The sequence below is a fragment of the Phyllobates terribilis genome, unplaced genomic scaffold, assembly GCF_046119375.1.
Source record: "Phyllobates terribilis strain yellow unplaced genomic scaffold, ASM4611937v1 Scaffold_9__5_contigs__length_417890890, whole genome shotgun sequence".
In the NCBI taxonomy this organism is placed as follows: domain Eukaryota; kingdom Metazoa; phylum Chordata; class Amphibia; order Anura; family Dendrobatidae; genus Phyllobates; species Phyllobates terribilis.
Window position 1 is genome coordinate 138,858,677 of NW_027362769.1, and position 17,041 is coordinate 138,875,717.

Below are 17,041 nucleotides of genomic sequence, written 5' to 3' on the forward strand. Positions count from 1 at the left end.
TATTCTGGGTGTTTGTGTTTTTTTTTTAACTTTGACTATGGGGTTAGTAATGGGGGTGTCTTATAGACGCCTCTCCATTACTAACCTGGGCTTGATGTCAGCTGGCATTATAAGCTGACATCAACCCCAACCCTATTACCCCCTGCCACCGCACCAGGGCAGCGTGGAAGAGCGAGGCTAAGTGCCAGAATTGGCGCATCCTATGAATGCGCCATTTCTGGGGCGGCTGACGGCTGGTGTTTCTAGCCTGGGAGGGGGCCAATATTCATGGCTCCCTTCCTGGGCTATTAATATCAGCCCCCAGCTGTCTGCCTAGCCTTTGCTAGCTATTAAATTAGGGGGGACCCCACGTCATTTTTTTTGGGGGGGTCCTCCATTTTAATAGCTAGTAAAGGCTAGGTATTCAGCTGGGGGCTGATATTAGTAGCCTGGGAAGCTCCGTGGGTATTACCCCCTTCCCAGGCTTCAAACATCTGCCCCAGCCGTCTGCTTAACCTCCGCTAGAGACTAAAATTACGGGGAATCCCACGCCAATTTTTTTTAATAATAAATCCTTTATTTTAATACTAAATGACAAGTACAGTAACCAACACTATCACTGTACTTATTATATATGTGACTGACATGTTTCTATCTATCTAATCTATGTGTGAAGCTCTATTCTGTCTGTTATAAATTGTCGGGTACAGATGCTGAATTGCCGGCCGGCTTTCTTAAAAAGACGGTGCATGAAAACACTATTATTTTTTTTGATAAATCCTTTACACTAAATGACAATTACAGTAAGCAACACTGTCACTGTACTTCATATATATGTGACTGACATGTTTCTATCTATCTAATCTATGTGTGAAGCTCTATTCCTTCTATTCTAAATTGTCGGGTACAGATGCTGAATTGCCGGCCGGCTTTTTTAAAGAGACGGTGCATGAAAACACTATTATTTTTTTTAATAAATCCTTTGCAGTAAATGACAAGTACAGTAAGCAACACTGTCACTGTACTTCATATATATGTGACTGACATGTTTCTATCTATCTAATCTATGTGTGAAGCTCTATTCTGTCTGTTATAAATTGTCGGGTACCGCTGCTGAATTGCCGGCCGGCTTTTTTAAAGAGACGGTGCACGAAAACACTATTATATTTTTTAATAAATCCTTTACACTAAATGACAAGTACAGTAAGCAACACTGTCACTGTACTTCATATATATGTGACTGACATGTTTCTATCTATCTAATCTATGTGTGATGCTCTATTCCTTCATGTCTAAATTGTCGGGTACCGGTGTATGCCGCTGCTGAATTGCCGGCCGGCTTTTTTAAAGAAAGCGTCTTCTGAGCAGTTTGTCAGCTTTTGGACACCTTTGAAGGTGTTTTCTATGTGTTCCTATGTGTTTTTGTTTGCCTGCCATTGGTTTTAACGGTGTTCGACGGTGTTCTAAGGTGTTCGACGAACAGTTCGACGAACAGTTCCTCGAACATCCCGGTGTTCGACGAACCGAACCGAACCCGAACACTACGGGGGTGGCTCAACACTAGTTATAAATTGTCGGGTACAGATGCTGAATTGCCGGCCGGCTTTTTTAAAGAGACGGTGCACGAAAACACTAATATTTTTTTAAATAAATCCTTTACACTAAATGACAAGTACAGTAAGCAACACTGTCACAGTACTTCATATATATGTGACTGACATGTTTCTATCTATCTAATCTATGTGTGAAGCTCTATTCTGTCTATTATAAATTGTCGGGTACAGATGCTGAATTGCCGGCCGGCTTTCTTAAAGAGACGGTGCACGAAAACACTAATATTTTTTAAAATAAATCCTTTACACTAAATGACAAGTACAGTAAGCAACACTGTCACAGTACTTCATATATATGTGACTGACATGGTTCTATCTACCTAATCTATGTGTGAAGCTCTATTCTTTCTGTTGTAAATTGTCGGGTACCGGTGAATGCCGCTGATGAATTGCCGGCTTTTCATGTCATTCTACATTATTCTTAGTTGTTTTACTTCATGTAGAATTAACCTACAAGGAAAGAAAGGGTTTATTTTCATTCCGATATTTGTGTCCCATTGACTTGCATTGGTTTCCGGTATCGGAATCGGCGATATCCGATACTTTTTGGGTATCGGCCCGATCCAATCCGATACGATATTTCCTGATATCGGAAGGTATCGCTCAACACTAGTTATAATATAATAAATATATATAATATATATTATGTATAAAAACTGTATAAATATAATTTTGTAATACAATAAATATATTAATATGTACTATATAAAATATATACAAAAAATATAGAAGATATATAATGTGACGACATTCCGACAATGACTGTTAATATGAATATGTATAATGAATGAGCGATGCCATCACCGGTCTGGCACCTAACACAACATGACAGACTTGGCCATGTTTGAGCGTGCATTAGTTAACTCTGTTATGACATGAGGGCTTTATCAGCGTGACCTAGTAAAGAAAGTATCACCTAAATATTCCAGAAAAAAAAAAACATTCGATTTCACATAAAATGTCATAATTAATGGATTACACAAGCACGTCATCATCGGACCTTTAATCTCCATATTTTTACCTAGAAGTCCTTGTTTACAATTACTACGTCAAGAACAAACCATAAATATTTACACATTTTCATTAGATACATTGTTTGTTTTTATATTTCTGTTTACATTTTAATATTTGCAACATTATTACATCGGTGCACGCCCCCCCTACATCTGTGGCGGCCTGGAAAATCTTTTTGTACATAAATGTAATGAAAAAAAATAAAGTAAGATAAAATCCAATAGGCCTTACCTGGTGACACAGCGCCTGGAACAAGTCATTGCTTGCAGACAGCATGGCTCCACTAATACCAGAAACCTCTATCAATTGTATTTCTAATCTCCGTACAATGTCCGAGACCCATTTATCTTCCTATTGTTGTGAGATTTCATAGAGATAAAAAAAATAAATAAAAAATTGTGTTCGTGTGTGATTTGCGCTGCGAAGCCCCCGATATCCGCTCGGTGGTAACGTTAATGCTATCTGAACAGGGTAAGCTTAGTGCCCAGAGCTATGCAGCCTCGGCCAACGAGAGCATCTCTCAGCTCATCACTGTCACTGGAAAATCCATCTTGCTGCCATGGATTTATTTTCCTTCTATCTCTGTTGTACCCAAATCTAAAGGAAGTCAAGATTCGGCTGGTAAAAAAAAAAATCTATATATGCCAAGCCAGAATTAACATTACCCTGAGGATTTACAGATTAGGGGGAGAAAAAGAAGACGACGGTCCAGCGGAATATGACAAATATAAAAGTAAAAGTGTTGTGCCCCCCTCCCCCTCGGCTTTTTTACGTGGTGTTCTGTCATGGAGCTGAATGGTGAATTTCTTTCAGTGTGACAGATGCTCGCTCATGTAACACGGGCCCTCCCCCACTCACATCCCATACTGCTGGCAGGCCACAATGACTAACAGCATGTGTCGCTAGAACGGGAAGAACAGGGAAAGTGCAGATATGTAGGGTAAAGTGAGACTAAAACTGCAGCATAATTCAATGTAGTCAACTATTTCTAGAATTCATTTCACCTTATCTACACTCCTCAACATGGAAAGAAGGAAAAGTGGTGGAATTTTGGAAATCACTGGATGGATAGACAAGTTGCTGATCGGTAAATAATGAAAAAATGGAAACAAAATGTTCAAAATATCTCAGTTTATTCAGTATCGAGTATGAGCAGAAACCCACGCAGAATTGGCTGTTATTAATGATTGTCTGGAATGTTCTGCCGCATTGAATGCACTTGGGCAAATCATCAAGATCCATTGCTGGCAGCTTCTTTTGCAATTCCTGGCCATTCTATCCATTCAGGATGGAAGATAAAAGAGGTATACAGAAATATGGGTTATTAGTCAATGCATTTCGAAGTTACAAACATCTTCATCAGGACAAACCGCTGTGGTTTGTCAAAAAGTTTGTAACTTTGAAACGCGCTGACTATTAAATCACATTTCTGGATACTGCTCTTATCTTCCATCCTTGATCTACTGGGCATAATTAACCCTTTCACTCCATTTTAGTTGTTTTCAGTTGTGGGTCTGCAGCAGCTTTAAGATTTTTTAGTGGTTGTGGTCACTCAACCATGAGCGAGTACCATTCCCTTTGATCTCCCAACTGTAACTTAGATAAAACCCTATTGCGCTTATTCTTATTCCATTTTATTCACCTCAACGCTTATTTCACATTTGTTATTGATTTATGAAATAAAAATGAAAACGACGGTTACACCTTAACGATCGACATAGCGAAATAAATCCATAAAGCACTGAATAAACTGTACAGAAAGCGTGTGATAGCACAGCAGTGATGATTAAGGCATTTGGAGGCTTTAGAATACTTTTGATTTGTGGTGAATTGATATATTTTATATACTTGTTCTTGACAACAACTCATTTTCTTTATTTACCCCGTGTAGTTTGTGCGCAGTTTGTTATGCCCTTGGACAGCACAGTGACCGAAATATATTCATGTGAATGAGGACTTGCAGTGAGAACCAAATTCTGCAACAAGTAAGTGATTTGTTATTTCATCTTTAAAGGAAATCCTTTTTCATCATAGTTTGTATTAAAAAAAAACCGTCAGCATGTTTTTACATATATAAATAGTGATACGGCTGTATAAGAGTCAGATAAGTTCTACTCTGAAATGTTGCGGCTGGGTCTGTGTGATTCGGGTAACTAGTCCAAGAGGCCGGTCACCAGCAATTTCTCCCTGCCCTGCTCTGCTTGAGTGACAGGTCTCTCCCTTTACACACATAGGGAGAGACTTAGAGATCTGTTGTTCAAGGAGAAGCCACATGTATGTTTTCTCTGAAATGATGGAACGTTTCATAGTGAAACAAACCTGGTAGAATAACACCTGTGTCACGCTGGTGGATCGTGGAACCACTGCACCATGGGCCGGACTTACCATGAAGGGGCATGGCTATGTGGTTACCTGGTTTTCACTAGAGCTCATGAGCTTCTGATGGTAGAGTTAGGCTTGAGCTGCAGGTAGACACCAGGTGCAATTCCAGGGCAGTCCCCGTTAATGGAGCAGCTGACCTCAAGGGTCACAGACACAGACTCGGAGTAGCTGGTAGGACAGGAACAGGATCACGGGTAGAATGGATGTCTGAACCGGTTTAGATGGTTTGGATTCAGAACTGCAGGACGGACTCAGGGCTCAGGCAGCACAGGATGACATGTTCAGACAGGATGGACTCAGGGTTTAGGCAGGACGGGTTTAGGAACACAAATACTGGTTCAGAAAGGACAAGGTCAGAAACAGGTTCAGGTTCAGACAGGACGTGCTTAGGAACGGGTTAGACAGGACGGGTTCAGGAACAGGGTTCTGAAAACAGACTAGTTGCACAAATACTCAATAGAAAGGTTGCTCAGGCACATCCCTAAAGGGGAGGGTGCCTTAAAAACTTACTACCTCCCAGCTATTGGCTGGGGGCATTTCTGGAGTGCACACACTGCCCTTTTAAGAAGCAGGGAGTGCGTGCCAAGAGCGCACTGCCAGGAGACGTGTGCAGTACCTGGGAGCAGGAAGTCATGGCAGAGGAAGGACACACCACCGAGTGGCAGTGGAGGATAGTATGTCGGCGTCCTTGCCAGAGGAAGAAGAAGTACCACGCAGGGATGCATTGGCGTTATAACCTGAATATGCTGCCCATGGCTCGGGCAGCATGAGCTACCTGCAGGTTCCCTTAAGGGACATGTACTCTGGTAAAGAACCACTGAACCTAAAGCTTGACGACCATGTCTGACCATGCTGAGATTTGCAGTTTCCCAACAGTTGAAGAGCTATGGGTCCAGGAAATAGTTTTGAAAAAATTAAATCACTATTTATTGCAAAGCAATGCAATTTCTTAAAAGCAGCATATTTATGTCTTCACATGAGAAAAAAAACAAACCCTGTCAGAGAAATGTTTGCAACAAATCTGAAATGTGGGGAATTGGCCTGATAAAATTAATCAGGCAGGATCAGCGTTCCTTACATTACCCATAGCTTTGATTTATATGGCTTTGATTTAACTTCAACAAATTTTTAACAAATTTGAAAATAGAAAAAACATTTTTGCCAGAAAATATTTCTGTTGACAGCTGATAATTATTTGGGTGTTAAAATAAGCCATTAATATGATAATTAGTGGCAAGGAATCAATTGCATTTTGCCCTCTAAATTTACATAAGCCACAGATGAAGCAACAGTTTTTGGCATCAACAGTCTTGAAGCTCTGAAATACCCATGTGGGGATCTGTGCATTACAAAGCTTTTTTTTTTGTTGTTTTTGTTTTTTATAGTAATAGATTAGAATTGTTGGAGACGTTCTTATCACATATTTCAGTCTGTTTTTTCAAAAGCAAGCTGACCTCAGTTTTTGATAGTTGTTATCACACTATATTTTCATAAATTAATGAAATACAAAAGTGTAAAACCATAAAGTTGTGTGATTTAAACTTCAGTATTTTTCTGGGTAATATTGATTTTGCATGCCTGTAAGGGAAGAGGAAGCTATACCATTGTGCTGTATTTTTAGCAGCTATATTATGCTTTAATATTATCTGGTACCATTAGATGGCTTTGTTACAGCAAATGACATTAATAGTGTAATGATTTCACCACTCAGTGCTGAGTTGTCTGTGCAGTGATTGACAGCTCAGTTGTCCAGTCTGGTGCAGGGGTGTGCTGAGCTGTCAGTGCAGTGATTGACAGCTCAGTTGTCCAGTCTGGTGCAGGGGTGTGCTGAGCTGTTTGTGCAGTGATTGACAGCTCAGCTGTCCAGTCTGGTGCAGGGGTGTGCTGCGCTGTCTGTGCAGTGATTGACAGCTAATTTGTCCAGTCTGGTGCAAGGGCGTGCTGAGCTGTCTGTGCAGTGAGTGACAGCTCAGTTGTCCAGTCTGGTGCAAGGGAGTGCTGAGCTGTCAGTGCAGTGATTGACAGCTCAGTTGTCCAGTCTGGTGCAGAGGCATGCTGAGCTGTCTGTGCCGTGATTGACAGCTCAGTTGTCCAGTCTGGTGCAAGGGAGTGCTGAGCTGTCTGTGCAGTGAGTGACAGCTCAGTTGTCCAGCCTGGTGCAGGGGCATGCTGAGCTGTCTGTGGAGTGATTGACAGCTCAGTTGTCCAGTCTGGTGCAGGGGCATGCTGAGCTGTCTGTGCAGTGATTGACAGCTCAGTTGTCCAGTCAGGTGCAAGGGCGTGCTGAGCTGTCTGTGCAGTGAGTAACAGCTCAGTTGTCCAGCCTGGTGCAGGGGCATGCTGAGCTGTCTGTGTTTTTATTGACAGCTAGGCCGTCCAATCTGAGACTGGGAGGTGCTGAGCTCTCGCCAGGTGCTTCTGGTTCCCTTGATTACTCAGCTGTTTAACTGAGCTGGCAGTCCCAGATAGCTGTCAGCCATAGCTTCAGCCAGGGGTGGGATTCGGCAGTAGTTGAAAAAGGCACATATCACATTGCCATCATGCTGTGCGGCGGGCAAGAAGCGATCCCTCCAGCTCCGCTGCTGACAGGAGGAAAATGGCAGCGGAGCGGAGGGATCTGTCCTCTGCTTCCTGCCCGGCGCTGAATCCTCCCTGACACAGGCATGTGGCTTGATGACGTCATCATGCAGCGCGCGCCTGTGTCAGGGAGAAAGTTGGCGGCAAAGAGGATGCTGCGGCCTGTGGGGGAACGAGCAGAGAGAGGTAAGTGGGGTTTTTTTGTTTGTTTTTTTGTTAACTAATGCACTGGCGATGGGGAGAGCAATGGTGATGGAGGAGGTGGGGGAGATGGGGAGAGGAATGGTGATGGAGGAGGTGGGGGAGAGGAATGGTGATGGGAGAGGAGAGGAATGGTGATGGAGGAGGTGGGGGGAGATAGGGGAGAGGAATGGTGATGGGAGAGGAGAGGAATGGTGATGGAGGAGGTGGGGGGAGATGAGGGACAGCAATGGTGATGGAGGAGGTTGGGGGAGATGGGAAGAGAAATGGTGATGGAGGAGGTGGGGGGAGATGAGGGACAGCAATGGTGATGGAGGAGATGGGGGAGAGGAATGGTGATGGCTGGAGGAGGTGGGGAGAGATGGGGGGGAGCAATGGTGATGGAGGAGGTGGGGAGAAATGAGGGACAGCAATGGTGATGGAGAAGGTGGGGGAAATGGGGGGAGAACAATGGTGATGGAGGAGGTGGGGGAAGATGGGGTCGAGGAATGGTGATGGAGGAGGTGGGGGAGAGCAATGGTGATGGAGAAAGTGGGGGAGATGGGGGAGAGCAATGGTGATGGAGGAGCTGAGGGGAGATGAGGGACAGCAATGGTGATGGAGGAGGTGGGGAAGATGGTCGGAGAACAATGGTGATGCAGGAGGTGGGAGAGAGGGGGGGGAGAACAATGGTGATGGAGGAGGTGGGGGAGATAGGGGAGGGGAATGGTGATGGAGGAGGTGGGGGAAAGAAATGGTGATGGAGGAGGTGGGGGGGATGAGGGACAGCAATGGTGATGGAGGAGGTGGGGGGAGATGGGGGAGAGGAATGGTGACGGATGGAATAGGTGGGGGGAGAGCAATGGTGATGGAGGAGGTGGGGGGAGATGAGGGACAGCAATGGTGATGGAGGAGGTGGGGAAGATGGGGGGAGAACAATGGTGATGGAGGAGGTGGGGGGAGATGGGGGAGAGGAATGGTGATGGAGAGGAGGTGGGGGAGAGCAATGGTGATGGAGGAGGTGGGGGGATGAGGGACAGCAATGGTGATGGAGGAGGTGGGGGGAGATATAGCATGGCAATGAAGATGGCAGAGGTTGGGGGAGATATGGCATTGCAATGATGATGGAGGAGATGGGGGAGATATGGCAACGATGATGGAGGAGAAAGTTGGCGGCAACGAGGATGCTGCGGCCTGCGGGGGAACGAGCAGAGAGAGGTAAGTGGGGGTTTTTTTGTTTGTTTTTTTGTTAACTAATGCACTGGCGATGGGGAGAGCAAAGGTGATGGAGGAGGTGGGGGAGATGCGGAGAGGAATGGTGATGGAGGAGGTGGGGGAGAGGAATGGTGATGAAAGAGGAGAGGAATGGTGATGGAGGAGGTGGGGGGAGATAGGGGACAGGAATGGTGATGGAGGAGATGGGGGAGAGGAATGGTGATGGGAGAGGAGAGGAATGGTGATGGAGGAGGTGGGGGAGATGAGAGAGAGGAATGGTGATGGAGGAGGTGGGGGGAGATGAGGGACAGCAATGGTGATGGAGGAGGTTGGGGGAGATGGGAAGAGGAATGGTGATGGAGGAGATGGGGGGAGATGAGGGACAGCAATGGTGATGGAGGAGGTGGGGGGAGATGGGGGAGAGGAATGGTGATGGCTGGAGGAGGTGGGGAGAGATGGGGGGAGAGCAATGGTGATGGAGGAGGTGGGGAGAAATGAGAGACAGCAATGGTGATGGATAAGATGGGGGGAGAACAATGGTGATGGAGGAGGTGGGGGGAGATGGGGGAGAGGAATGGTGATGGATGGAATAGGTGGGGGGAGAGCAATGGTGATGGAGGAGGTGGGGGGAGATGAGGGACAGCAATGGTGATGGAGGAGGTGGGGAAGATGGGGGGAGAACAATGGTGATGGAGGAGATGGAGGAGAGGAATGGTGATGGAGGAGGTGGGGGGATTAGGGACAGCAATGGTGATGGAGGAGGTGGGGGGAGATATGGCATGGCAATGAAGATGGCGGAGGTTGGGGGAGATATGGCATTGCAATGATGATGGAGGAGATGGGGGAGATATGGCAACGATGATGGAGGAGATGGGGGAGATATGTCAATGATGGAGGAGATATGACAATGATAGAGAAGGTGGGGAGAGCAATGATGGAGAAATTGGGGGAGAGCAATGATGGGGATCAGAGAGAGCAAAGATGGAGGAGGTGGGGGAGAGCAATTATGGAGAAGGTAGGGAGGAGCAATGATGGGGATGGGAGAGAGCAAAGATGGGGAATTATTTGGACGCTATATCCTGTTAATAATTGGTCTGGTCACGGTGTGGTGGTATTTCCTCCTTGTATGTGGTATTATTTGGTCACTGTGTGGTGGTAATATCTGGTCTGGTCATGGTGTGGCGGTATTTCTCCCTGGGAATGTGGTATTATTTGGTCATTATGTGGTGGTAATATGTGGTCTGGTCACGGGTGTCACTGTATTTCTCCCTTGTATGTAGTATTATTTGGTCACTATGTGGTGGTAATATGTGGTCTGGTTATGGTGTGGAAGTATTTCGGCCTTGTATGTGATACTATTGGTGTTAGTATAGTGGATTGTGTTGTGTGTGGTGGTCATTTGTTCTCTTTGATATTAATTAGGAGAAGATTCTTTATTTCCATTAGTGATTAAATACTTAGAACAAGATGCACTTACAGGGGTTCTACGGGGAAAACAAGTAATCACCTCTCCACAGGATAAGTGGTAAATTATTGATTAGTGGGGGTCTGAGCTTTTATCCTCATTAGACTGGAGCTTATGTGCGACTTGACCACTGATCCATTCATTCCCTCAGTGGCTGTTCTTTTTGGAAAGCCCCAAAGAGAATGAATGGAGTTGCGGTCAGATGTCGCACTTGCTGTTGCATTTTAAAATAGGGATAAGTGTCCTGTCAGGGATAAAACTTTCCCATTCTTCCGATAAATGCATTTTCCAATGTTCGGACCCAAACGATCAATAAGTGATCATGATCCTGTGGATCTCATGGATCGGTGATAACTTGTTTTTAACCAAAGAACCCCTTTAATGCAAACTATCGTAATTGTACATCCCAGTTATAGTGGAGCACAGTATATGTGCAGGAGCCGCCTGTGATTTATAGTCGATGCTCCACTATAACGGGGATAACGGCTAACAGGTATTTACATATAGCTGTAGGGTGGGCCCTGAGGATCAATTCCTCCTGTGGGCCCCAGACACCCCAGTCTGACACTGGTTGTGACCAAGAGGCACGGAGAGCTGACACTGAATGGCAGGTCGGGGGATATGGAGCCGATTTCAGGGCTCAGCGCAGCCATACTCCAGGACAGAAGCCTCCCCGGCACTGGCTACAGCAACGTGCTGCTACAAGGCTCATACTGCCCCGGAAGTCTCCTCACACCACTAGCCACTTCCGGGTCACAATTTCGTACCTGCACAGTCCTGATAGAAGACGCCACGTTGCCTTGTGTCTACCAGTCACTAGCAGAGGCCCCAGCAATATGGCTGCAGTGTGGTCGTTTATAGTGATAAGCTCTGCGCTGGGGAATTGCATGTGTGACAATTCCCTAATGTTCTGATGAGTATCCTGCCATGTTGTATTTTATGGTTTGCTGACTGTAGCACCCTGAGGATTCGGCTGCTACAGGGGTATTGCACCTCAACCCAGAGGTGTGATATTCCACTCCCGGGTAAGGATGGAGTGTGGAACTGAGCTCAGTTAGCTGCATGCACTACACACATCCCATTTCCGAGGAACAGACCAACGGTACTCCCACTTAGAAATGTGCAGGTACGACCGAGTCTGTTCCTGGCTGGAGTGGGAGGGGGGTGGTACATCCCAGTAGTGTAGGGGCAGATAGGGGGAGCAGCCTGGGTAAAGCTAGGAGCTCATTGGGTGCTGGTCACCTGAGCTCACACATAGAGGGAGTATTTAAGGTGGGCACCATCTAAGATCAGGGTCAGCCACAGTCAGTAAGCCTTTGCAGAGGAGTGGAAGAGAGCAGAGGAGCAGAGCAGCCCCAGAGCAAGAGTGAGAGAGAACGAAAGACCCAGAGGGGGAGAAAGAAGGAACTCTGAGAGCCCAAATATAATCACAGGGTGAAGAGTTGGCAACAGGGTACCGGATCCCAAACTGGTGGGGGCTACAACATACCTCAGCCAGAGACCGGAGGCCGTGGGCAGCATCTGCCACGGCCACCCACCATATCCACCCAGAAGGCAGACCACGCATAGGGTCAGGGAACCCAGAGGCAAGGGTTCGCCAACAAGAGGCCCGAGGGAGCCGGACATAGGTGGATCCCTGGTGGGGAAGGCCAGAGACGAGGACAGGACAGAAAGGGAGCTCAGAACCACGCTCCAGAACTACCTGGGGGTTGGCCGAGTCCAGGACCTGGTGGACGCAGCACGGCTCGGGTGGTCACTCAAGGCCGGAGTGACCGGAACATCTGCAGTAAGTAAAGAACCCTGAACTGCACAACCCGACTCTGTCTCTCATTACCATCATCCCTGCACCTCCACAACCACCATCCTCTGCACCTGACCCCCTGAGGCTATACCCCTCCCGTTGGGGGTTATACTACCTAAAGCTGCACCAACACCATCAGCCTCAGCGGACCCTGCTGCAGCGGCGGCCGTAGTGACCGCAATTCAACGGGTGGCGTAGTCGACATAAAGAACTTTAGTAACATCAGTAAGGACTGCCACACACTGAGCTTGACACCCTGGGCACGGACCGGGTCACAGCGACTCGGAGACTACAACCCCCATCTGATCCGGCTCCGGGTATTCCCCTAAAGAATATGGCCCAGGGGGTGCGTCAACTTTGGCGTAGTCGGCAGGATCTCGTGCCCGCAACACCCGGGTACTGCGTGCCTGAAGAAAAGAACAAGTTTACCTCAAAAAGAAGTCTCCTGCCGGTTCCGGAGGGTCCCCGCCATCGGACTCCATCACAGATCGATTCCCGCCGGTTGTCCGCCATTAACAGCTTTTTCCCGCCATCTGCAGAGTTTCCCGCCACTGGGAGACGATTCCCGCCATTTCCAAAGATTTCCCGCCTTGGAAGAGCGGACGCCATTATGGGCGTGCCAGAGGGTGGCAAGAGGCCACCTCCCATCGTGGGCCAGGACCGAAAATGGCGCCAAAAGTGGAAACCGCCCCCACCAACAGAGACTGTGATGCTAGAGGTGTCTGTCAGCGTGAAAGAACTGCCCCTGGAGCTGACAATCATCAAGTGGCCCCGGGACCGCCCTCGAAGTGGGAGGACTGAGAACAAGAGAACAAAGATGGGTGTCGCCTGGAGCAGTCTGGAGAGAGCGCACCCGGAGACAAGACGTCTGGAAGAGAGTCCAGAGAGAGCCTCCCCGGAGATGGAGGGAGAGCCAGGCAGCACCGACCCAGTGGTCAGGAGCCTGATGCGGGCCGCCACTCCAGGCAGCACCGACCCAGTGGTCAGGAGCCTGTTGCCGGTCGCCACTCCAGAAGGCCTGCTGGAGATCCTAACACAGCTCCCCCGAGACCGGGAGTGTGCACAGACCGCGCTGGAGGGCCTCGCACGGAGGATGGCCCGGGTACAGCGAGAGACGTTGGCGGAGTGGAGCCGAGAGATGGCCCAGCAGACCGAGACTCGTCAGCGGAGCACGCCACCCGAGACGAGGAGACAGACCACCTCTGAGGATGGCGCAGGAGGACTGAAGGCCGGAGACGGCGCCGAGAAGGGAGCCGAACGAAAGGAGGCAGGTAAAGGGGACGTCTCTACCCCAAACCGGGAAACCGCGTACCTGCCCCAGCTCCCCGTCGCAGAGCCCGAAGTATCCCCTGCCGTGCCCGTCGCTGCAACGTCACCGCCGCAGACTAGGCCTCAAACGGGAGCCGCGACCCCTGTGACGTCACACGCCTCGACCCCGAGCGTGACCAAGCAGGAAGTACCATCGGCCTGGTCGCAAGGCCTAGTACCCCCGGGCGCTGCAATACCAACAGCGCCCCCTACCTCCGCGGAGCCACCGGCCTGGTCGCAGGGCCAAGTAACACAGGGCGCCGCCGTTCTTACGGTGCCCTTTACTTTCAAGGTGCCCCAGGCCTGGTCGCAAGACCTGGTCGACCCGGGCGCCGCTACCATCAACGCGCCCTTAATATCTAGAGTGCCGCACCTGGGTGAAAATCTATTTGCCCAGCATACGTGCCCGGACGGGTCTGAAACTGAAACTGTCCACAAAGAAAGAGCAGGAGGACGCCGTCGTTGAGTACGGTAGTATAGAGACTGTATATAGTTGCCCGTCGGGGCACAGTGAACCGTTGCTGCTAATATAGTCCCCGTTGGGACCAGAGAACTGAACTGTTAACCCGTGTGTCCCTATTCCCACTGACCGAGGACTGAGAGCGGTCAATCCTCCCTAATACCTGGCCGAGGACTGAGAGCGGCCATATCCCCTTGTATATAGTTGCGCTTCCTAAAGCGCCCCCTACTGGTTTTGTAGGAAACCGTGTTTCTTCAAGAGACTGTCGCACTTTACCCGGTCACAAGTTGCACCGTGACCGGAGGAACCAGAAACAAGAATGTTTATATGAAAAGTTTATTGCTGCTGATGATGTTTTATATGTTTTATATGTTTATGTTTTATAAAAAAAAATGTATGTTTGTGGATGTTTATATCTTACAGCCCGAGGACGTGCTGTGATTTACCAGGGGGGAATGTAGCACCCTGAGGATTCGGCTGCTACAGGGGTATTGCACCTCAACCCAGAGGTGTGATATTCCACTCCCGGGTAAGGATGGAGTGTGGAACTGAGCTCAGTTAGCTGCATGCACTACACACATCCCATTTCCGAGGAACAGACCAACGGTACTCCCACTTAGAAATGTGCAGGTACGACCGAGTCTGTTCCTGGCTGGAGTGGGAGGGGGGGTGGTACATCCCAGTAGTGTAGGGGCAGATAGGGGGAGCAGCCTGGGTAAAGCTAGGAGCTCATTGGGTGCTGGTCACCTGAGCTCACACATAGAGGGAGTATTTAAGGTGGGCACCATCTAAGATCAGGGTCAGCCACAGTCAGTAAGCCTTTGCAGAGGAGTGGAAGAGAGCAGAGGAGCAGAGCAGCCCCAGAGCAAGAGTGAGAGAGGAGAACGAAAGACCCAGAGGGGGAGAAAGAAGGAACTCTGAGAGCCCAAATATAATCACAGGGTGAAGAGTTGGCAACAGGGTACCGGATCCCAAACTGGTGGGGGCTACAACATACCTCAGCCAGAGACCGGAGGCCGTGGGCAGCATCTGCCACGGCCACCCACCATATCCACCCAGAAGGCAGACCACGCATAGGGTCAGGGAACCCAGAGGCAAGGGTTCGCCAACAAGAGGCCCGAGGGAGCCGGACATAGGTGGATCCCTGGTGGGGAAGGCCAGAGACGAGGACAGGACAGAAAGGGAGCTCAGAACCACGCTCCAGAACTACCTGGGGGTTGGCCGAGTCCAGGACCTGGTGGACGCAGCACGGCTCGGGTGGTCACTCAAGGCCGGAGTGACCGGAACATCTGCAGTAAGTAAAGAACCCTGAACTGCACAACCCGACTCTGTCTCTCATTACCATCATCCCTGCACCTCCACAACCACCATCCTCTGCACCTGACCCCCTGAGGCTATACCCCTCCCGTTGGGGGTTATACTACCTAAAGCTGCACCAACACCATCAGCCTCAGCGGACCCTGCTGCAGCGGCGGCCGTAGTGACCGCAATTCAACGGGTGGCGTAGTCGACATAAAGAACTTTAGTAACATCAGTAAGGACTGCCACACACTGAGCTTGACACCCTGGGCACGGACCGGGTCACAGCCACTCGGAGACTACAACCCCCATCTGATCCGGCTCCGGGTATTCCCCTAAAGAATATGGCCCAGGGGGTGCGTCACTGACTACAATCTGCAGGAATGCATTCTGTGCAGTGCATGGTCCATTCCCTTTTACCTGTCACCTACTTCTGTCTTGTTGGCAGTGTGGCGCCCCTGAGGGTTCAGTCGCCACAGGGGTACTGCACCTCAAAATGAGGTGTGGTATCTCCTCTCCACGGTAAGGATGTAGCACCACACAGGACCCCAACCACACACTCAACACTACACCACTCTAGTTCTGCAGGGGGCCTAAAAGCACCATAGTGCTGCCCCGTTCTGAAATGGAGGAGTTGGGGGGGGGGACCAAAGTTAGGGGGAATCAAGTAGTGAGTGAGGGTGGAGGAAGCACTTTACTTTAGAACTTAACAGAATCATATATAACTGGAGGCCATTTTAATAACCGGGTCTTTAGTCGTGGGTCTTTGGGACGGCAGGTCAGCACAAGGCTGCAGCCGCCTCAGGGTCCACGGTTCCCGGTCTCAGGCCTCGAGACGGGGGATTGGGGCAGAGTTAAAACCGGCTCTGTCCCCGGTCAGAGTCCAACTAAGAAGGCCCAGGAGGGGAGCAGAGGAGTTAGGCTCCACAGGCGAAAGGATCTCAGGGGGTGCGGACGGAGCGGAGTCGCCACCTGCATACCTTATTCTGGCCCTGCCAGAGAGACCCTGCCGCAAGAGGGGGTACCGGTCCACGATTATCTGACTTTGCACTTCACCTCTCTGTCGGAAAAGTCCGGAGGCTTATGTGGATCCCAGTTGGATACGGACGGAGTGGAGTCAGCACCTGTATTCCTTAATCTGAGTTCATCCAGAGGGACCCGGCCTTACACCAAGTTCTCACCACTAGTAACCAAGAAGGGCACCCAGTCGGTCTGGGAGCTACAAGCTACCCATCAAGGACATCGCAGTACCCGTACGGGACACAGTGGGGGACACAAGGCGGGAGAAGTACAACAGGAGAGGAACACTTTAGAGCGGGGGTCCTGTCAAGCGCTCCTGAACTACCTGGAGTGTGCTGAACCCCACCCTGGCGGCCGCAGCTCGCCGTCAGACAGCAGAGAGAAGCTCTGAGCTGAGAAAGCACCACCGTGAGTAAAGACTTGGATGACTTCAAATACTGCCTCTGTCTGTTCTATTCTCTGCGGCACTGCACCCGCCAACGCTCTATCCTGCATCCCTTCTCCTACGCTGCCCTGAGGCCCCGCTCCACCTGTGGGGAGCCACACCAACTAAGCTGCCTGACCACCGGCCTCAGAAGACTGTAGCAGCGCTGGTGATCCTCACCAGACACCACGGGTGGTGTCACGAACAATTTCCCCTTTCCCATACACCTTTCCCCCACCATTCCTTGCTTTTAAGAGTGACCCCAGGGTACGGCCCCGGGAGTCGGCCACCGCGGCGTCCCCCA

At 49.4% G+C, this 17,041-nt stretch overlaps 1 protein-coding gene across 4 annotated transcripts in view; it reads right to left on the reverse strand.

Moving 5' to 3' along the window:
• SLC4A10 (solute carrier family 4 member 10) overlaps positions 1–17,041 on the reverse strand; it is a 369,946-nt gene that overhangs the window by 259,067 nt on the left and 93,838 nt on the right. The window contains exon 1 of one of the 4 annotated variants that reach the window (XM_073647059.1): positions 2,838–3,374. The exons of the other annotated variants lie outside the window; for them this stretch is intronic. Within the exon in view, the coding sequence (XP_073503160.1) occupies positions 2,838–2,882 (45 nt within the window). The 5' untranslated portion in view covers positions 2,883–3,374. Of the gene's footprint in view, positions 1–2,837; positions 3,375–17,041 lie in introns of those variants that run through there. 4 annotated transcript variants of the gene reach the window in all.